Genomic DNA, 23290 nt, shown 5'->3' on the forward strand with positions numbered 1-23290 from the left:
CATTTTTTCAACACACTTGAAGGTTTTGAGGGAATTAGGAGGTGCAAGGTCAGGGGAATGAATCTGGCTGGAGATGGGTATTCATTCGTCTGAAAAATGACCAAATGGAATTTTTAAACTATTTATGCTTCTTGGAAAATAAATAATACGTTTACACCCTTCATCTAGTTAATTCATGTACTATGGAATTCTTGTCTAATAGCTACACCAAGAGACTTTTTGCTTCCTAAAATAAAAACGACTCACGCTGCATTTGCATTGCTAACATATAATTTTAGGTTGGCATTCCTAAGTACTGCTGAAACATTTTCAACGTGATTAATTTTCCAAGTAACAGGCTAACGGACAATGATATTCTGGGATCGTCAGGTTATAATTGTTTTGTTATCAGCCTCAAGTTGGCATTGCAAAATCTTTGCTGGTATTCTGTGCGTCATTTGTAATATAATCTTTATGGATTTCCATCTCTAAATCATTTCTGACATCCAATTTTGCAGTAGCAATTTGGGGGAGTTCAGGTATGGATAGATGTTTTTTGGAAAAGTCTCTAAAGGATTAGGATGGCCAGCATTATTGACTGAATGTCTAATTTATATTTCTTATGTCAGTGGTTCTCTTGACTCTCTATGTACATGGGGATGAATGTATCTAACTCTTTCCAAGAGTCTAAGAGCTTTCAAATAACCTCCCTGTTGGTATCACTGGGCTCAAGACAGACAACTTAAGGGGAGTTGGTCAGATGATCTCCACTAGTAAACATACAATATATTTTTTATATAATTGCAGGAATTAAAACTGCATGTCATTTAAGAAAAATTAGCAGTGAACCCTGAAAATTATAAATGCCATTTGATCATCTTTTTTTTCATTTTCCTTAAAGGTGGAATCAAAATGGCAGAGAGATTGATTTTGCCATGAGTTATCACTACAAGTTAGACGGAGGCAGCTTGGCCATCAGCAGCCCCCGCACAGATCAAGACGCTGGCACGTACCAGTGCCTGGCCACCAATCTTCTGGGGACCATTCTGAGTCGGAAGGCAAAGCTTCAGTTTGCATGTGAGTTTGGGGGAAAAATGTTGACTCCTGTGTTTCTGAAAATATATATTTTTTGATATGCATACTGGGTGAACAATCCAACTTTGCTAAGAATTTTCCCTTGGAGAAGAAATTTGGTTTTTTTGGACATAAAAAAATGTATGTTTTGTAAATTTAGGCTTCTGAGGATGATATAAACCTGTTTAAAAGAAAGAAAACATCAGTATAATAATATTTGATAAACGATTTTTAGAATCATCTCTAAAAGTTCTAAATATAAATATCAAGAAAAAGATATATCATATTGTCCTTTTAAAAAAATCTTTTCTTTTATGTTGGCTATTGGTGTGCAGAGCATGAGAGGAAAACACAGAGGGCAGAGGTATCATTTGGGGGAGGCGGGTGATCCAGGAAAAGCCATCATACGCCCACAGGGTGATGTAGGTGGAAATAAAGTGGTTGCCAAAGGCAGGCTTTATATTAACTGTAACAATGTCCAGCTGCATCACATAAATGTCATCCAAGTAATTACCTAGGTGACATTTGGGGACATTAGCAGATGAACAATAGACAGACTGCTTCTTATATTCTTTTTATATAATGTTTCCAGGGACTAAAATGTTTCATATTGGATACAGTGCAAGCCTTGTTGCAGAGTAATTATATCTGTGGATGAGGACCAAGTAGGAAGTTCCCATTTCTTTCTTTTTTATCTTTCCTAGCTCCCCTATGTCTGAGGATGTATCTGGGAGCCAAAGTGTTAGCTGCTACTCTTTGAGGGCTCACAGCGATGAGCAGAACTACTGTAGTCATCTGTAGACGTAGGAATGAGTAGTTGATTCTGTTTCTGTTTGCAAATCTCATGTTGCAAATCTCATATTGCCCAGGGGTCTTTGTATGCTTCTCCTTTGGGATTAACCTCATTTCTGCTTTTAAATATATATATGCAAGTGAACATCCGTAAACATGTAAAGCATAAATAAAACATGTACATGTAAATCACATGCTCGCACAAATAACGCACAGGAACATACATTTTGCTAATATATCTGAATATGTTTGCCTCTGTGGAAAAAAAGAGGAAGTACAGAAGCGTGGACATAAACGTAGTATGGGCAGACAAAAGCTGGTGGCTGGTTTGAACTTGGGGGTGAAGACAATTATAATAACTGACTTCTGCATTTTAGCTAAGATCATCATTTGGAAAAATAATAGGGAGCATAATAATACACTTATGTTGCAGACATAAATGATAGCTCCAGAGACTTGAATGATTCTGCCACAGTAATTATTTGTTTCTCTCGCTTAGAAAAGAGATGCCCCTAAAAGGGCCACATGATTTCAATCAGTGTTCGTAATAATAAATTTGACTTTCTGGCGAGGAAAATTCAGACAGCCTTATCGTATTTAGTCTCTCTCCTCCCAGTTTATCTAGAGTGATGGATTCCATTCATTCTGGAAAACAACGAAATATCTACACTGAAAGTTAAGGCACGGTACTTTATATGGCAATACATTTCTTCCCTCTTAATTGTTCCCCACTTTTAAAAAATACCTTAAAAATTCTCTAGTTTTATATGCAAATAGAAGTTTTGCTAGTTAAGAACATACTATGTCTTTTGTAAAAAAAGGAAAGGTTAAATTAGGAAGAAATTGATTGATTTCATTTGGATGAATGAGGGAGATCAATTTTTCTGTCACTGCTGACTTTCCTAACAGTTCATGAACTTTTTTTTTTCCCCATTTGGGGGCGAAAAGCATATGACGGTTGATCCTTAGAGTGTTTCCATTACTATTATATTAATGCAGAGAGCCAAGGGGCCCACTGGGCCTAATGCACCCAGCGATCTTTCTGCACAGTTAAAGGATCTTGGGCTAAAACTGACATTTGAAAAACCCAAAGAAGAACCACCACATTCATGTCTAAAATGTTTCCTGGTATGTCCAGGGAGAGATCTGCTGCACTGCCAAGAGAAAAAGTAGAATCTGAATGGTCACTTCTAAGGGCCTGTGTGGTCCTCTGGGTTTTCATTCCTCAGTATCTTCTCTCACTTCTCGGCAGTGATTGTTTTGCTCTTCAGGTCTTGGTGGAATCACCATGTAGGGCAAATTCTGGGAATTTTTTTTTTTAAGCAGACAGCTCTCCATTCAAATTCCCTTTCTATCACCAGATCTAATAGAATAAGATAAGACCAGTTCTTTACCATATTAAACCTCTGCTCAGAAACTACAGATTGAGAACCGCAGCCTGACCACCGTGCAGAACAGGGACACTGATTAACAGAGAGGCTGAAGGCGAGGTTCCTGATTCATGTGGACGCCAGGGAGGGGACATCTCTGATTCTCCTTTTTATTATGTCTCTCCACTGGGTCAAAGACCGCCATATTTCAAACGGCTACACTTTCTCAGAAAACTCTTCCAGTTTGCATTCTGAGTCTTTCTCCTGCCCACTTTTGTGTTGTCTTGATTTCAAGATTTCTAGATGCTTCTAAAAATCCTTCTCTTGAACTGAAGTGGCAAGCCACCAGTCACAGGAGGCAGATATGATCCTTGTTCCTATTTTTTTTTCATTTTAGAAAGCCCAAGAAGCCCTGAGATTGGGGCTTTCTTAAAGGATGGTGTTAGAGACCAAGTTGAATCTTGAGTATTAAAAAAAAAAATGAGTTCAGGGGACTGGGGACTGGTGTTGTGGCTCCGTGGTAAAGTGCTGGCCTAGCATAGGTGAGGCACTGGGTTCAATTATGAGCACCACATAAAAATAAATCAATAATGGTCTATCAACAACTAAAATAATATTAAAAATAAAGAGTTTAGATTCTCACTCATACTCTTCATGTTATAGTAGTGAATCCCTCTCAAATCCTGCCCAAATCCTGGGAGGCTTTTTTTCCCATTATTTCAATGGTTAAAGGGACCCTAATTTTCTAAATAATAAACCAGATTTATAAGACACCAAGGTTCCCAATGAGCCATGGGGTGGGTGCTGTTAGTGCCCTACCCAGATTTCCTGATGAGTGGTGTGTGCCCATCGCCATCTCTGTATTTCATGCCTCAGTCCCCCATGGGGTCAAGGCAGCTGAGAAAACTTCCTACTAGGTCTTTTTCCTCCCTTTATCCTGTCTCTATGTCTGCCTTTCTCCTGAGAGAATTCATTCAGGCACAGAAATCCTTGCTTCGTGTTTCTCTTCTAAGCAACCCAAAGTAAGACCAACAGGAGACATTTGATGTGAGCTACTTGATCTACATATTGATAGGAAAAATCGGGTCCAGAAACCCCACCCCCTTATCCAAACTTCCCCAGATAAGAACAAGGTATGCATCAAAATGAAAATGTTTGATTCCTCCGCTTTGCACCTGGGGACTTTATTGTATAATGTCACTTTGACCTTCAGAACCAACGGACTTGTGAACAGTCTTCTAGACTCTGCCTTGTCCATGGAAGAGATGGCAGACACATTCCTGTAGGTAATCGAGGGCTTTTGTTTGTAACATCCAGCCCGGTGTTTGGCCATCCAAAAGCACGCTCTGAGTTTCTTTTAGAAACAGCCTCTAACGCTCTGCCTGGTCATGAATCATCCCATCATAAAACCATCCTGAAATGTGGCCCATGCATTAAAAAAGAAAATCCCTATTATGCAATATCATCTTAAATCTGTCTTCAACAAACTAGGTCGAGCCATTCACATCTCTGGGATTTGTAAACGTATGTTTTGGACTGTCTGACTACAAAAGCCCCTTTTAGCTCTTCAGCAGAGAAATCTTCCTTCCAAAGGGTCAGGCGGGTCCTCATTGAAGCTCTCCTTGTTCCCCTGTGCAAACTCAACCCTGCCGCAAGTACAGCAGGTATTTCGTAGCCAAAGGGCCCTGTTATAACCCCGGCCTCCTTGAGTGATAAAACCAGCATGGCTTTGAAAATCACCTGTAGCTGCTTAGAATTTCTTTTCCTTCTCAAGGACTCTGGTGGTAAAGGTTGAACGTGAACCTCTCCCTTTCGTGTGCATGTTAATGAATGACCCTGTTCTTGTGTGAGACTACATCGCATCTGTCAATGCTGCTTCAAATGTCATCCTGGAGAAAAGGAGCGGGGTGTGTTGGAAGAAACCTATGATTCCACTAAGCTGTATTTTCGTGGAGGCTCTTATCCTATAGAACTTCACCAAGGAAAAGATAAACATTGAGGATACAAGTGAGTCTAGATTCAGACTTTTTGATCCTGCCCTCTGCAGTATTTCATTGCAGATACCGTTTCAGATCAGTTTGCTTCATTATAAGGGAAGGCAGGGCCACCGCCCCGAGCCTCCTCATCAACTATTCATTTATTCATCCACCAAACATCCAAAAAAAAAAATACCCCATTTATATGCCTCAAGGCCTGGGCTGGGTCCTAAAGTTAAAATGGTTGATGAGAATGGCTACCTCCTGTCTTCACAGAGATAGCACACAGATAAAACCTTTAAGTGCACTTAAACATATACACACAGAGAAGAAACAAGAAGACCAAAAAAAAAAAAGAAATATATACTATGTATATATTGTTGAGTAAGCATTGTCCCCAGATTGTTTTTTCTTGTTTTGTTTTTGAGAACTAGGGATGGAACCCAGGGATACTCAACCACTGAGCCCCATCCCCAGCCCTATTTTTTAAATTTTATTTAGAGACAGGGTCTCCCTGAGTTGCTTAGGGCCTCGCCTTTGCTGAGGCTGGCTTTGAACTCACCATCCTCCTGCCTCAGCTTTGCAAGCTGCTGGGATGACAGGCGTGGGCCACCACACTTGCTGTCCCCAAATCTTTTTGTAAATTAATTCTGCCGATGAACCCTCTGAGATGATTAAATTTCCCATTTTTCAGATGAACAGGTGGAGGCACAGGGAAATAGATGAAGCTGCCTGAAATCACACAGACACCAAGTCCGAGGCCAACTGGGTATTCCAGCTCAGGGAGGGGAGTACAGAGTCCTTGCCCTACCACATTTTTTCACTGCCTCAGGGGAAAAAAAATCAGATGATATTGACAGAGAGGTGACTTAACCCTATGGTAGGGGGAGCCCAGAGTGGAAAGTTGTCCTTAAACTGGTCTGGATTAGAGAAAGAGCAAAGACCGGCTTCCAGAGGAAATGGGGCTTGAACTGAGCCCTCTAGTACTGGTACTGGTACCCACACCCTCCTCTTGCTCTGGTTCAGCAGGACCTCATCTTTTTGGTCCATTAGAGTAAGAAATTGCACATGCAAGCTGCAGGCACAGTGGCTCCGTCGAGAAGGACATTCAGGCTGGACAGACAGCAAGAGGGAATGCTTCAGATGTGGGAACAAGGCCAAGGATCCAGGGAGAGGGGAGGAGATGAGCACAGAGCTCAGCAGGACAGAACAGAAGGCTGGCTTTCAGGGGCTTGAGGCTGAAATAGCATCTGGAGCCAGTGATAAAAGTCTCCTTACAGCAAAGGTAAGCTAAGTTGAGTACGTAGCAAGGGCTAAGTTGAGTACTGTAATGGGATTCCAAGGAAACACCCCAAAATCCATCCAATATGATATTTTATACAGGAGCATCAGAAGATGCTGAAGAAGATCCCACACTTGGTAGGACATTGCACACGAGTGTTGTTGCTTCGTGTGTAAAATGAGGGTGTTGCTATCGCCCACTTCATAAGGGTTGATACAAGAAGGACTTGCTACCCATAGAGCAAAGGACCAGGGTGACTGGCAGAATGGATATGGAGAGGGACTTGGCCACGCAACTATGAATAGGCCAAGTCGTGTGTTTCACTGTTGATCCTAGTAGCAGAAGAACCATTTGGACAATGTTAAGGATGTTGAAGCTGTTTGTAAAAGGGAGTTTTTTCAATGCCACATACTTTTCCTTTGGAAATGTGACTTGGATACATTTGTCATAATACTAATATCATTAAAAATCACAGCACACATAGGTAGAGGCATTTCAAACCTCAGATGTTGTAAGAACTTTTGTGATGGGGGATAAACAGTCATTCTACCACATCCCAAGATGGATTTTTCAATGGTTCAAGGTTAAAATGCAATAATAATGTATTTTAGAGGGCTATAAACATGTAGGCATTTATAATCATTGTAATTTTTTTTTCCAGTGGCATGCAAAAGGTTGTATACCTGTCATGCTATTCATCTTTATTCTAGACCTGTAAGCTATTCTAGAGTGTGTTTAACAGATGGAGAAATTCAAGGTGAGACTACTGTGTTATGTAGTTGCCCAAGGTCACCCAAACTACAGCTGGTCCTGAATTTCTCATATCTATATCTCAAAATAATTTTTAAAACCTAGAATTATTTAATGGGTAGAGGAAGTAAAGCAGAATCTTTATGAATGGAAAAAATCATAGTTAGAGCACAACAAAAACAGATTTAAAAAAAAAAGTTCTGCCAGGAGAGATGGAGCATGCCTGTAATCCCAGCAGCTCTGGAAGCTGAGGCAGGAGGATCATGGGTTCAAAGCCAGCCTCAGCAAAGGTGAGGTGCTAAGCAACTCAGTGAGACCCTGTCTCCAAATAAAATACAAAATAGAGCTGGGGAAGGGGCTCTGTGGTGGAGTGTCCCTGAGTTCAATCCCTAATGCGAAAAAAAAAAAAAAGAAAAAAGAAAAGAAAATCCTAACATAAAGGTTTTTAACTCCTTACAGAAGGATTATTAAAATATTCTAGAACTTGAAAATTAGGTGTAATTTTATTTCTATTTCTTGGTCAGTATATTTACAGGCAGGGTGGGGCAAGAGGATTCCTCACATTTAGAAACAAACTTGAAAAGCTTTGTGGACACTGATTAATTTCAAATGTCATTCAATTATTTTCTATGCATGAAAATGAAAAAATTATTATATATTGCCCTGATGATATGGTGACAAAGGGCATTTGTATCTGGGAAGGAAATTAAGACCCAGGAGAAGAAGTTTTCAAAAATAACACTGAAAAAAGCATTTGGAAATGATAAAGTCTGTGATAATTGCGAAGTGTGTATTAAGTGGGTAATGCAGATCTAATTATAAATGAAAATGCTAAATGCCTTTTAACCTTTTTTAAAAAAGAACTAGAAAAACAACACGCACGAAGAAATATTTTTCCCTAATTTCTTAAGTAAAAGAAAGTGAATAAATTAGCACTGTTTTTGACCGTCATGTTGAAATCGTACCAGACAGTGTTGCAATGAATTTAAAGTTCAGAATATGTCTTAATGAAGTAATAGCATGACCACCAATTGATATCATATTATGGAGAAAACTTTGTCTTTGCTTTTAAACATAATTCGCATCTTAAACAAATGGACGGTTGCATGGTTGAATTATATGAAGTCACTATGACATTTATCTTAAAAATCAACAGGGAAGTTGATTATCCAATGCTTTTGCCTCATTTTGCTCACATCATCGCTGTTGGGCATCTATTTATGTATCTTATCAAAAATGATACTTTTTTTGAAAATCAGCCCTTCTCCCTGTGCCCTTCTCTGCCTATAATTCAGCAGGACCTCATCTTTTTTGGTCCATTTGAGTAAAATTGCACATTCAAGCTGCAGAGGCTTGGTATCCATGTGGAAAAGCAAAATATTACAAAGTAAGGGATTCTTCCTATCAAAACGGAGAGGTTCTGTTATCTAAAAATGAAAAAGAAGCACAAAACCGAAATGGTCTCATTACTGCTCTTACGGTGTTTGAAGAATGGTTTTGATGAAGTTAGGTGCATAACTCATGTAGATTTTTCTTTGGGGATTCATAAACTTGGTTCAAATTACAGCAAAATTCTCATTTGCAAGAAAGGATCAAATAAAACCCTTTCAGGCATTGATATTGAATATATATCCGATATTATCTAAAAAGTAACTTAGTATGCAAAGAATAAAGAGTTTTGGTAGAAAACCTCTGGAAATAGTCATTCTGTTTTAAGGAGTTAATTTATATCCTAGTTTTCCCAAGAAAATTAATACATAGAGAAATGTACAAAAAAAAAATGGAAGTAGCTTTATGAAGCATTACTAAGCCAAGCTCAGAAACAATATTGCAGACAACTCAGAAGGCTCTCTCTCCTCAAAGACGAGCTATATCTCCACTTGTAAATTTACAATCATGGTTTTGTGAATCTCATATGTAAAAAAAAACAAAACAAAACAACAAAAAAAAACCTATACGATATATATTCCTTAAGTCTGCAGCCACCTCACACATGGAATTTTAGGGTAGCTACAGTTCAATCCTTCTTGGTGCTGTTTAGCATTTTATTATTGGAATACACTAGAACATATGGGTAGCTTCTACTCTTCTTGAGAACTTGAGCAACTTCTAGGGGCAAGGATGTATACTTCTGTTGATATTCTTGCTCCATCTTCTGGTACACGGGTACATCACGTTTCTCTGTCGTAATACCACGGGACAGAACCGAAAGGCGATTGATCATGCAGATGAACAACTACTAATCTGGCATGATGAATTCTAATCGTCACTATTGTCATGGTGATTGTATTAATCCACGCTCTTACCAGCGATGTATTCTTGACAGCAGTTGATATCATCTGTCCTTGCGGATGTGTTACGGTTTAGATGGGAGATGTCCCCGAAAGCTCATGTATGTCTGAGACCATGCAAGACAGTCCAGAGGTGTGATGATTAGGTCAGGAGCACTGTAACCTGAGCAGTGGATTAATCCCCTCATAAGGATTAACTTGGTGTTAACTGTAGACAGGTCAAGTGTGGCTACAAGAGTTGGGTAATTGGGGGCATGCCTTTGGGATATATCTTTGTCCATCTCTCTCTCTCTCTCTCTCTCTCTCTCTCTCTCGCTCTCTGCTTCTTGATGACTGTGTCCAGAGCTGCTTTCACCATGAGGTGCTGTTTTACTGGGCCCAGAGCAATGGAGCTGGCCATTGATGGGCTGAGATGATGAGCCCCAAATAAACGTTCCCTTCTCCAAAATGTTCTTTTTTCTTATTTATTATTATTGTTATTTCTTTATTCCTTGGAGTTCTATACAACACCAAGATACATCTGACATCCTCACAAAAGCCTGAAACTCACCCTGCTCCAATTCTCTCGCCCTCCACTTTCTCCACTCCACCGATCCCTCTTCAATCCATGTACAGTTTATTTTATTTTTAATTAGCGTCCTGTGGGTCTACGCAAGGCCGAGAGCCAAGAGGCCACATCCCTACAGGCACACACAAAAGCACAGATTCCTTCCACTGTCTTCTGGCTGTTCCTTTGGTCAAAGCAGAGGCTCACTGAATCAAGACATTAAAGGGGGTCTCATTTGAGGTTCATTGATATTTCCTGATGACCAATGGCATGGAGCACCTTTATATATGTGTATTGGCTATTTGGAAACCCTGGCCCGCCCCCCGCACACACACACACACACACACACACGCACACACCATTTTTCGGCAGTGTTTAATTCATTTTCTTCTTTTTCTTTTCTCTCTTTGTTTTCTATGGACGGTCCTTTTCTCAGTGAGCAATTCTGCATAGGCTCACTATGTTGTTTTTATGTGTAGGAAACTGCTTGTACCATGTGGCCTGTCTTCCTTTCACTCTCTTAATTACATCTAGTGACAAACAGAGATTTTTAAAATCCATATAGTCCCATTTATTTATCTTTTTCCTCTGTGGGATGATACAGTTTTAAGAAAGGTTGTTGTTTTTTTTTTTTTTTTTTTCCCTATTCTGAGACCATGAAGATATTCTCTTCTATCACCTTCCATAATGCATGGCTTTGTATTCATATTTAAAATGACAGTGCACCTAAAGCTAACGAGCACGCTTTAAGATTGGTTTAATGCCCACTCATTCTTTGGTATCATCAGGGGACTAATTCCAGGTCACCCCCAGATACCAAAATCCCTGCCTGCCAAAGTCTCTTAGATAACATGACACAATTTTGTCCATAACCTATGCACTTCCTTTTGAATAGGTGAACCATCTCTAGATGACACATAATACCTCGTGCATTGTAAGTGCGATGGGAACAGTTATAATGTATTGTTCAGGGAAGAATTCAAGAAAGCGGGGCTGTGCCTATTTAGTACAATGCATTTTATTGTGTTTTATTTTTTGACTTGTGAATTCAGGTACATAGAATCTGTGGATCCAGAGGAATAACTGGACTACATTTTTTAATTTTCTTTTCCCTGTCTAGAAGGGTCCTATTGACACAGCACTCATATCAAGAATGTGGTCCTTTCTCTGCGTCCGACCTTGCCATCGCTGAAGGAAATCGAGTGTGCCTACCTGCTTACAGCGCTTTTGATCTCTCTCTTCTCTCTTCCCTCTTTATATTTGACTACACTTGTATAAATGACACACTCTATTAATTATTACAATCTTACAATGAGTCTTGATATCTGGTAGCTCTTCTCACAGATGATATGGATCCCAAAAGGAGATGAGTCAAATTGTAAACTAAACCCATGGAGAATAAAAACAAGAAAGAATGAAATGAGAATGAAAATTCATGCCAGGCATGAATCCAGTACCCAGGCACTGAAGCTGACCTTGCCTATTTTACATGGGATCTAATTTTGTCAATTGCTCCTGCGGGCCTAATCCCCCTAACACTAAAACCTGAGACAAGTTTCTCCATTCAGAACATTTTTAAGGGTTGCTGGCCTTTCTAAGGTGCTTATTAAGCCATCTGCATGCTTGTCGGGAGACTCTCCAAATTATGTGCCTGATTGCCACTGCAGTTAGTGCCCATGGTGCTTGGAAATCTCACAAGATGTTGCAACATCAAAAGCTCCTGTAAAAATAAAGAGTGGAACTGAGTTTGAACTCAATTTGCCAAAGTTCAAGTCAGTCTAATGCTTACCTTGTTCACATATCATGTGGCTTTTCTTGGTTTTAAAAAAAAAAAAAACTGGGGGTGGTGTCACACACCTGTCATCCCAGCGGCTCAGGAGGCTGAGGCAGGAGGATCACGAGTTCAAAGCCAGCCTCAGCAAAAGTGAGGTGCTAAGCAACTCAGTGAGACCCTGTCTCTAAATAAAATACAGAATAGGGCTGGGGAGTGTGGCTCAATGGCTGAGTACCCCTGAGTTCAATCCTCAAAACACACAAAAAACTCACAAAACAAAAACTGACTTGAGAGCTTCCTCTTACCTATTTCAGAAAATAAGTTTGAATGATTGCCTAGTTCCTTCTTCTCTCTCTCTCCATTTTCCAGGATGGATGCTTTTGAATGGTAGATGCTCTGGATCCCAAATGGATATCAGTACATTTACGGGACTCCTCCATTTTTGTAGCAGTGGAGAAATGATGGGAATTTACAAATGGTGCAGTAGCATTTCAAGTTTTGCAATGATGAACACATCTTCTGTGATGGATGGTTTTTTTTTTTGTGGTGAAATATATGGGGTCTCCCAAAAGCTCATGTGGGAGATAATACAAGAATGTTCAGTGGTGAAATGATTAAATTGTGAGAGTTATAACTTAATCAGTGGGTTAATCCACTGATATGCATTAATTGGGTGGTAACTGTAGGCAGGTGGGGTGTGGCTGGGGGAAGTAGATCAGTCACTGAGGACTGCCTTTGGCAAGGTCCGTGTCTCTCTCTCTCTCTCTCTCTCTCTCTCTCTCTCTCTCTCTCTCTCCCCCCTTCTTTGTTTCCATGAGCTGGGCTACTTTTCTGTGCCATTATCTTCTGCCATGATGATTTGCCTCACAGTGGACCCCTGAAACCATGAGCTAAAATAAACTTTTCCTCCTCCACTTTTTTTTTTTTTTTTTTTGTATTGTCAGAGTTCTGATCCCCGTTTTGAAAATCTAACCAAAACAGTGCTTTGGCTCTATCTTCCTCAAATGACCAAACCTCACAACAGTTCTTTCTAATTAAAAAGGATAATTTCGTCTAATCCTCAAAAGTACTACATAAAATAAAAACTACTCCCATCATCCCGATTATTTTATGCATCAGGAAAATTAAGGTCAGATAAGTGAAGTCCTGTGCCTGCGGACATTAGAAAACAGTGGAAGCTGGGATTGGACGCCAGGCGTGCTTTATGTTTTTAGCTACTTCACTAATTATTCTCCAAGTGCTTGTCAAATTTTAATGTGTGTACAGATCCCTTGTGGATCATATTAAAAGCAAATTTTAATTCAGTCGGTCTGAAGGAGAGCCCAGTATGTGACATTTTTAGCAAGCTCCCTGGTGACAGGAGTGTGACTCATTCCAGACTTTGAGCAGCACATAGCCTTAAAAGGTACCTTAGGCTAGTGCCTGCAGACCACCCATCAGCAGCAATACCACAGGCGTTCACACAGGTGCTGCAAGCCCACTCACATCCAGGGGAAAAGCAAATGCAATATTGATTTCCAAACTCTAGGTTGACCTTTCAGCTTATCCGTGCATACACTCCAATAACACACACTTACTGAGCACCTACTGTGTGCCAAGTCCAATCCTAAGCAGCAAGCAGAACAAATTTGATTTTTTTATATATATATTTGTGCATCTGTCCAAATATAACTGCAGGCTCACTTAAAAAAAAAGAAAGAAAATATATTAATGCTGTTGGAATAAAGAACAAGGGAAAAAATGTGCTTGAGCATTAAAGAAAAGCAATAGGTTTTCCAACTGTAATCCCCTCCCTGAATTAAGATCCTCCCAGGCAGTTTTTATTCATGACAGAAAATGCAAATAAGAAGGAGCCTAGATCTGCAGACGTGATTTAACAAGTCAATTGCTGGGTGTTCCCCCCCCCTCTTTTTTTTTTTGAGAATTGAGCCATTGAGAGATCCATTTCCACATACATATTAATGAGCTGTTTTGCATAAATCAATTAGGGGGTTTTTATGAATGGAGATTATACAGCCCTCCTTTAATTCTTCCAGAAATCCCATCCAAACAGACTACTCGAGTTCCTCTTACCGGGTCTCTCCCTTGGGCACAGAGGATTTATTTTAATTATTTCATCAGGTTTAAGCAAAAGTAATCAAATATAAACAAGTGCGCTGGTGGGCTGCACCCTCTGCCAGCTGCCTCTTGGCCTTCTGGAAGGCCCATTTAGAAGGTAATCCTTTTTCATTTAAAAAAAGGTATGAAACACGTCTAGATCACATTTAAAAATTTATGGTGTTTCTTTTTGTTAAGTCTGGCTGACCAGACTTAATGAATATCGTTATTAATATAAATATTAGTATTCGTCAAAGCTAAGATAGATGCAGCGAGCCACACACAGGACAAGGCGATTCCTGGGTTTGCTTAAATTCTCTCAGCCGGGGACTGGCAGAGCCAGGGCTTGGAACCTTTCAAAGTGTCCCTCGGTGGCAGAGGTCCTAATGAGACATCTCATTGTGGCCTGAGGTTCCAGCGATTTCGCCTCCATCCTCCACCTCTTTCCATAGTGAACAGGAGCAAATGTCAGAGTCTTTGACGCTCTTCATAAAATGACCCCTGCCCTCAGCTCCGTATTTCACTGTAGGAGTGACGAGGGTGTTTTGGTGAGACTCTCCATAAGCACATGCCTCGATATCTTTAAGGCTTCCTCTTAAATAAAGTTCTTAGAGATGGGTTCTTCTCAGGTCTGTCATGGCAACGGTAGTATCTCATTCTTCTTTGGCAACCAGGTCTTGAGTGAGGAATAGAGTCATTCTTTCTCTTCCACGTTGCTTTTAGATGATGTCTCCTCCCTCATATGCAATACCCCAGTCAATGCAATCATGCCTTTAGGCTATAGTGGCCATTGCTTCTCTTGGTGACAATCATGTTCTCACCCTGCCACCCCCAGCATGCCTTGAAGACCCCCTACCTCCTAGCTCAGCATCCTCTTCAAAATATCCATGTATTATTTTTTGGCAACTCTGGCCTTTGGTTAATTCAGTATTCAGTATCAAAATTTCTCAGCCTTTGATGTCTTCCCTTTCACTAATTCTATTTATCACCCCACCTTAGGTAATAGCTACCCTGTGATTTCTTCAAGACCTTGTTGAGATCTAAAATGGCAAGACTCAACCATAGGCTGATTTCCAACCTTTCCAACTCGGGGTGCCACGTCTATAGCTCACTCCCTGGTTCAGAGATTACAACAATCCTTTGAACCCAATGGGTTCCACTCTACACAAGCCCTAACAACTGCACCCACCCATCTCCTACCTAATTTTGTCATTCTCTTCCTGTTATGGTTCTGATCTAAGAATATCCCCCTCTGAAAGTTCATGTGTTAGGCAATGCAGTAATCTTCAGAGATGCCAAGATTGAATGTATTGAATGTATCCTCATCAATGGATTTATCCATTTGATGGATTAATTAGCTCTTCATTGCAATGAATAAAATTACTATTAAGAATGATTTAGCGGGGCTGGGATTGTGGCTCAGTGGTAAAACATTTACTTTGCATGAGTGAGGCACTGGATTCAATTTTCAGCACTGGTTATAAATAAATAATATAAATATCCAACAACAACTAAAAATATATATTAAAAAAAAAAACTTAGAAGAGAAACAGTTTATTTGGGCTCATGGTTTCAGAGGTTCAGTCCATAGTTGGCCAATGCCATTGCCCTAGGCCTTGGTATAAGGTAGAACATTGTGGCAAAAAAAAAAAAAAAAAAAGTATGGTGGGAGAAAGCTACTCAACTTTCTTTTAATGGATCATTAAATGATCCATCATTTGCTGGATTAGTAATTTGATCAGGCTACTGGGTGTCATCTGGAGACATGTGGGCATGGCTGGTGGAATCAGATCACTGGGAATTGTGCCCTGGAGGATTATGGCTTGTCCCTGTCTCTGAGGGCATGCTCTCTCTCTCTCTCTCTCTCTCTCTCTCTCTCTCTCTCTCTCTCTCTCTCTCTCTCCTTCTTTCACCCTGCTCTTCAGCCATGATGTTCTTCCTTCCTCACTATATACCCAGAGCAATGGAGTTGGCCAACGGTGGACTGAACCTCTTGAAACTATGAGCCAAGATAAACTTTTCCTCCTCTAAGATGTTCCTACCCACAATTTTAGTCCTGGCAATTAAAGAGCTGATGAAAATTCTTCCCACACAGACAAAAGTTTAAAAAAAAAAAAAAAGCATTTCCTGTGGTCATCCCTGACTCACTCATTTCTCTCATCCTTGAGTCAGTACACAGTATTTTATTATCTTCACTCCATTCAGCTAGTGAGATGCAAGCCATGCTAAAATGCCAACAAGATCTCCATCTAGAGCAAAAACCAACCATGACACCTGCTTTTCCTTTTTCATTTATGACCACTGACTACAGGTGGCCCTTTAGTGCCTCTTGAATTTAAGAGGAGGGAGGGAAATCATCCTGAAATTCAAAGGTGTTCTATCTCCAAGGTCTTTAGTACAGGCAGGACCTCTGGATGTGGAGAGGAGGGCTAGCTAGGAGTTCTTTGCTCTGACACTCAGCTGTCTGCTCTCAAGCAACATTTTCTTGACCTTTGGTTCTGGTTCAGGTCTGATGGGGCCTCTGGTTTCCAGAGTCTAGTCCTAGGCCAGGGTGGACTTCACCTGCCTCTGTAATGGTAGGGACCTTGCAAGGTCATCTGACATTCCTACCTGGTGGAAGAGTTTTCTGCAACCCAACAGGACCATTTCCCCCCAAATAGTATCTCAAGGCATTAAAAGATACACGGGAAGGCAGCCTTTTTCTTGCACAACTTCAGCCCTTGTAGACAATTGGATGTCTGTTCTGTCACAGGGTCCTGACTCTTCTTGTCCTTGATTTGTAGACCAACTTTTTAGGCATTGCTTAATTTGTCATTCCTTGTCTTTCCTTCTCTCTCAATGACCTCAAGTTCCATTCATATTGCTGCAAATGAGAAAGTTTCATTTTTCCCTCAATAATATTCCATGGAGTGTATCTACCGCAATTTTCCTTATCCATCCGTCTATTGGTGGACATGGCAGTGGATTCCGTATCTTGGCTTTTGTGAATAGTGCTGTAGTAGACATGGGAGGTCTGTTGTCTCTATAGTTTAGGGATGGATTTCCTTTCCTCTGGAATACATACCCAGTAGTGGTATTTCTGGTCATATTTTGATATCTTTCTCCTCCTTAATCTTAAGTTGTGATCGGGTTTGATTGCAATCATAACACTGGACAACATACAAAGATCAGAAAAGGAACAATAATAATATCACCTATCCAAAAGTCAATCACAGCTAACATTAGTAGATTCTTCTAAAATTTCTCTTACACAAACTATACACACACATACCTACACACTTGAGCACATTTTTGTTAATGGTTTTTCACTTTGGAAAAGGATAGACTAAATCCTTTAAAGCACGTTCCTAACTCATCCTTTTAGAGAGAAGAAATTTTATTCCACAATAATAAAGGTTTAAGAACTGTTGAAGTTCGGGTGCTCAGGTGTTCATTTTGTTCCAGAGAAATGACCTTTTTGCAAATGCCAATCTGTGGATGGAAGATGGACTAACTGTTCATGCCAACAGAGAGCCCTGCCTGTCAGTATGAATCGAAATGAAAAGACAGTTGGAAGGCTCTTCTCTGAGTACCTCTGATTTGGGCCACTTTAAATCCTGCAGGTGATTGGCTCAGACCGAGGCTGAAAGTTCTCAGGACCACTGCATTAATCAGGATGGCATGCTGCAAGAAGGAGCGGCATGAACAGAGTTGGAATTAGGGACACTCAATTCCTGCTTTTCTTTCTGTGGAACTGGAAGATGTTACTTAGAGACAGGTATAGAAATGGCCCTGAGAAGAGTGGTCGGTTATTTTAATTAATCGTTTCCATCATCCTCTTTTATTTTGTCAGCAGGCAAAGCCCTGCAGAGTACCTAATGACACTTCCAGACTGCCCTATCTTGGTTTTCACCAGAGGACTCCTTCACTTAATTCGCTTCAGTCCTCCTACCACAGTGATTGATTGATGGATCGATCGATTTTGAAGACCAGAATGTTAAAGCCACACCTCTTGTCCTTATGTCTGTGAAAATAAGAAAAGGTTCATCCATATTTTTATTAGGGATTCCATGAACTCAATAGTATGTATCAATAGTATTTATCGAACTATTTAAAGTTAAATAAATTTAATTTTTAAAAGAAGATTTTAAAAATTTTTCATATAAATGATATGGGTACAATTCATTTTGCAACTTGTTTTTTTTTCTGCAAAAAGAAAAAAAGAAAACACTGGTATCTTAACAGATATTACAGGAGACTTTCACTCTTTTTTCTTGACATGAGCATTACTGGTGTGTATGCACTCTCTATTATTGTTATGTGTTGATAAATGGTGAGACAGAGCTGCAATCTGGGAGCCAAAACCCTCTCTGTTAATTCCGGCTGCTAATTCCAGATGCATTGGTGGATCACTCAGGCACATCAGCAACATCATTTTCCGCTAATTTGACTTTTTCAAAAATATTGAACTTCTATATGATCATCTAAGGAGCTATTTCTCTCTCTCTCCCCCTTGCTCCGGCCCTTCTCTCTCTCTTTCTCTCTCACTCAAGCAAGCTATTATATTAAAAATTACCTATTTATGAATGCTCACCAAACATAGGACTGGGCATGCTCATGGGCACACACACATAAATGGGATCGTTCTGGGTAACCTATTTTTACCTATTACAATTCTAAATCAGAAAACAATACAAGGATACACAGATGTTCAGGAAAAAAAAAATGTTACCAGCAGATTTAAAAGTAAATGTGTGCTAATATTCTACTATTTTTGCTTCAGATTTTTTTTTGTGAGATAAAATGTTACAGGCATAGTCAACTTTCACCCTGTTTTTCTTCTATACCCCACAGAGATAACAATTTTCCTGAAGTTGATAGTGTTTCAAGATACAGTTTTTGATTTGAAAATTTTTACGTTTAAAATTTAACTTTAAAAAGACAATTTTTAATTTTTTTTTCATATAAATGATATGAGTACAATTCAATTGCAACCTGTTTTTGTTGTGGTGGTGAGGGTTCATGCTACATTAGGTCTTTTAGATTAGTAGTATTTTGATGTGTAATTTCATTTTTTTTCTTTATTGTGTACTATTTCATTTGATGATAAAAGGAAATTTATTTCATTTCAGTATAGGGTTGAACTTAAGCAAAACATAATCTTTTTTTTCAGGGGCAATGTATTATAAATATATTTCCATTTATGTATTCATCCATTCTTTTTGCTCATTTTTATCAGGCTGTTATATGTCACATATGGTATAATATATTGAAGGAATACTGCTTGATAAAACAAACCTATCCTTGACCAATGTGAGTCCATGTGAGCCGAGGAAATCACATAAATATATACAACATAAAAAAAATTTTAATGTATACTCAAAGAGACTCTGAGAGACTAAAGTGGAGAGGTTGCTTATTGGGGACTCCGAAAACTAGAATTCAACATGATGAAATGTGCAGTAAATGGATTTCAAGATTCATCTTCTATCAGTTATCTGTTACATTTTTTTTTCTTTTTTTAATTACATTATTTATTTATTCTAATTTGTTATACACGATGTCAGAATGCAATTCATTTCATATTACACACATAGAGCACAATTTTTTCAAGTCATTAGTTGTACACAAAGTATCTTCACACCATTCCTGTCTTCATACATGTACCTAGGGTAGTGATGTCTAACTCATTCCACAGTCTTTCCTACCCCCTTGCCCTCTCCCTTCCCCTCCCTCCACTTTACACTATCTAAAGTCCCTCCATTTCTCCCATGCTCACCCCATATCACCATTAAGAGTCAGCCTCCTCGTATCAAAGAAAACATTTGGGTTTGGGGGATTGGCTAACTTCACTTAGCATGATATTCTCCAACTCCATCCATTGACCTGCAAATGCCATGATTTTATTCTCTTTTGATGCTGAGTAATGTTCCATTGTGTCTCTATACCACAGTTTCCCTATCCATTCATCTCCTGAAGGGCACCTGGGTTGGTTCCACCGTTGAGCTATTGTGAATGGTGCTGCTTGGTGCATTTAATTTAATGCCACAATAATGTGGTAAGAGAAGCAAACAAGAAGTTCCCATCATTCACAATAGTAAATCTTTTGGTCAGAAGCCTTTGGGTTACTGGGTGGTTCTTCTGGTCTTCTCTGAACTCATTTATACATTGGTGGCCAAGTCAGCGACTCCGCTTTTCTCCTCCATGCCCTTCCACCACGATGGTCTGCGTCACCCTGGGCCTAGAGCAGTGGTGTCTGTGACCATGAACTGAATCTCTGAAACCCAGGAGCCAACTTTTGTCATATGTTTTGGTGGAGGCTGGGACAACTGACCTGACTCCATTCTCCTGCAAGTGGCCTTTCTTGCTCCAGTAGGCCAATCCAATCCCAGCTCTGCCATGGTCCTGGGGAGGGGATCCAAGAGTAAGAGACAGAAGGCTACAAGGCTACTGTTGATGGTCTATGCTCAGAATTGGCTCTTTGTCATGTCTGCTGCATTTTTGTTTGCAAGACCGGACCATATTTAGGAATGGTGAGACAGGCACACCTTTGATGAAAAAAAAAATGTTGCAAAGCCCCATTACGAAGGACAATATTGGAGAGGTGAGGAATTGAGGCTAAACTGCAGTTCATCTCCCACAAGTGATGTGAGAAATGGGGTTGTAGGACTTTCCGTAGTGGAAGGAACAACATATTTCAGGGCTTCTAGGTTGGAAAGAGTCCAGTTTTTCAAAATCCTAGACGCACTGTGGAATTTATTGAGAAAAAAATAAGCAAAGGCGCTAGAGGAAGATGGAGATGGTGGCAGGGGACAGATCACACTGGTCTCCTTCCCATGCTCAGGATTTTGAATTGGATCCTAACAACAACAGGACTTCATCCCGTTTGAATGAATAAATTATGTCATCTCATTTTTAATTGATTCTCATCTAATTACTCTATTACATGATTTAGAAGGACTATATGACCTATTTTTTTTTAATTGAGTTTCTTTGGCTAATCTCTGTGATGATGTAGTCAAGATTGTAACTGTGTAAGTGAGGAAATCATTTGGGAGGTTCCCTGGCCACACCGATGTTACATGACACTAACAGGTGAGAGGTTGAGACCTAGGAAACTGGAGGTACTGTTGAAAAATCCCAAATGTTAAATCCATGACAGTCACTATCCAGAGGAGGATACCAAGATGATCAGATGGATGGTGGATATCTACACTTTAAAGAACCCCTTGGAGGAAAGAAGTAAGAGTTCAGTTTCATAAACTTCACCAGGCTGAATGTAGGGTCTGAAATCACAGAGGGAAGATCTGAGGTAACCATAGGGTTGAGAATGACCAAATGTCATGGTGTGGGTATGATGCTCAAGTATGAGACAATGTGAGAATGTTCAGAGGTGAAATGTTGGGTTATGAGAGCTGGAACCGAATCAGTGGATTAATCCACTCATATGGATTAATTGGGTGGTGATGATAGGTAGGTAGGAATGGCTGGAGGAGATAGGCCACTGAGAGAGAGGGGTGCCTTTGGGGAGTATCTGATCCCTGCCACCTTGCATTCAAGCTCTCTCTGTCCCTGTTACCATGTCCTGAGCTGTTTTCCTCCTTCAATGCCCTTCTACCATGATGTTCTGCGTCATCCTGAGTCTAGAGCAATGAAGTCAGCTGACCATGAACTAAACCTCCAAAATCATGAGCCAAAATATACTATTCTTCCTCTACATTATTCCTGTCAGGTCTTTTGGTCACAGCAATGAAAAAGTTGAGTAAATCACCTACATGCAAATGTTATCAGAAGTCTTGGAAGTATTTGAAGTCACCAAGAGAGTAAAAAATTTCAATCACAAAGAAAGGCCCCAAAGTAAATCCAAAATAATTCCAGTTACTAGTTGCCAAGGAATATTGATAGATATCTTCATGCTTTTAAATGACCACTGATACTGATTATATACCCTAATTATTCTGAAAAAAATAATGACTGTTTGAGGGTTTTGTTAGATGACATTAAATATTGATGTAATGACTATTCTATATTCTTTTACTCACTTGACCAATTATATATTTAGAGTAGGTACACGGAGGTTGAATTTCAGGGGAAAATAGGTTATGCATTTTTAAATGTAAATATATCTTGATTAACAACCCTTGAAAATTAGTTGTGCCAAATTATACTTGCTGCATCCCTGCCTGAGTATTTTTTGACTTCATTCTCTCTCAATATCATACATTGTTTAATATTTACTCTTAGTGCTGTGTAAGTGCCAAATTATTGTTGTTCTCCTTTAGATTTCTCAGGTACTAATAAAATAGAACTGTTTTTCCTATGCTTCTTGGCATTTTGGAGTGCTTGTACAGATTTCCTAACCATGATCATTGCCTACTTTTCTATTAAAGACTTCAGATTAATTTCTGGAAATTAATTAGGTATATTAATATTTTTTCTACTATAAATTAAATGAAATACATTAAATGAAATATATCCACATTTAATTGGCTAGTGATATTTTTATCATAGAGAAATTTTAACATGCAAAAATCGATTGTTTTTTAATTCAGTTTATCTCCCCTTTCCTTTATAATGTTTGTTTTGCAACCCACCTAGAAACATTTTCTCAAGCCCTGGATTAAAGAACAATTTGTGTTCGGCACTCTCTGTAATTTTCCTTATTACTTGTGAGCCTTCGATTCACCTGGAATTTATTTTTATAATGAGCCTGAGATAAGCACCTAACTTACTTCTCTGCTCCCAGAGTGTGAAGCTTTCTCACTTCCATTTAATAAGTGGTACAGTGTTGGCAGAGCCCATTTTTCTACTTAAAATCCCAGTAGTTCACTGCTGCGGAGGCAGTACAGTGTCACGGTTAGAAGTGAAGTGTCCACTTACCCTGAATAATTCCCCCCATCCTGCGCTTCCTGGAAGGAAGTGCGCTAATTAGTTACAGGAAACTGTTCTGGAGAGCCCAGATTTATACAACAGGATGCTGTTTCTCCTCTGGAGAAAACCCATTTATCAACTGAAGACAAATTTTCAAAATGGCAGCACTTCCTGGATAATAACACTTCCTGGTTCTTTATTCTTCCTGTGAACTAACAAGATACTCAGCATTCAAAGGCAGCATTTAGACCAAAAGCCGCATCTGAAGTAGAGAAAGTGAGTGAGGAGTTGTCTTTGAGTTCATTCTATCAATTTCATTTTAATCTGATTTATTTAGCTCTACGTTGGTCCCTTCTGTACTTACTTCCCATATCACCTTCATCACAAATCAGTTCCCCTGCAAGTTGTATTGGAAAAGCAATACGTATGATTGAGGTATTGTTAACAACAAAGCCAGTTCTGCTCCCAGAGCTGTTAGATTCTGATTGATAAAATTTAATATTTGGAA

The 23290-nt window shown here is 39.5% G+C and overlaps 1 protein-coding gene across 1 annotated transcript in view; it reads left to right on the top strand.

Annotated features, from left to right (window-relative positions):
- Positions 1-899: 899 nt before the first annotated feature.
- The window catches only part of Cntn6 (contactin 6), a 153454-nt gene continuing 131063 nt past the window's right edge, over positions 900-23290 (top strand). Inside the window, 1 exon segment of the mRNA XM_026409025.2 lies at positions 900-1056. Within this exon segment, the coding sequence (XP_026264810.2) occupies positions 915-1056 (142 nt within the window). The 5' untranslated portion in view covers positions 900-914.

The sequence above is a fragment of the Urocitellus parryii genome, chromosome 16, assembly GCF_045843805.1.
Source record: "Urocitellus parryii isolate mUroPar1 chromosome 16, mUroPar1.hap1, whole genome shotgun sequence".
Classification (NCBI taxonomy): Eukaryota; Metazoa; Chordata; class Mammalia; order Rodentia; family Sciuridae; genus Urocitellus; species Urocitellus parryii.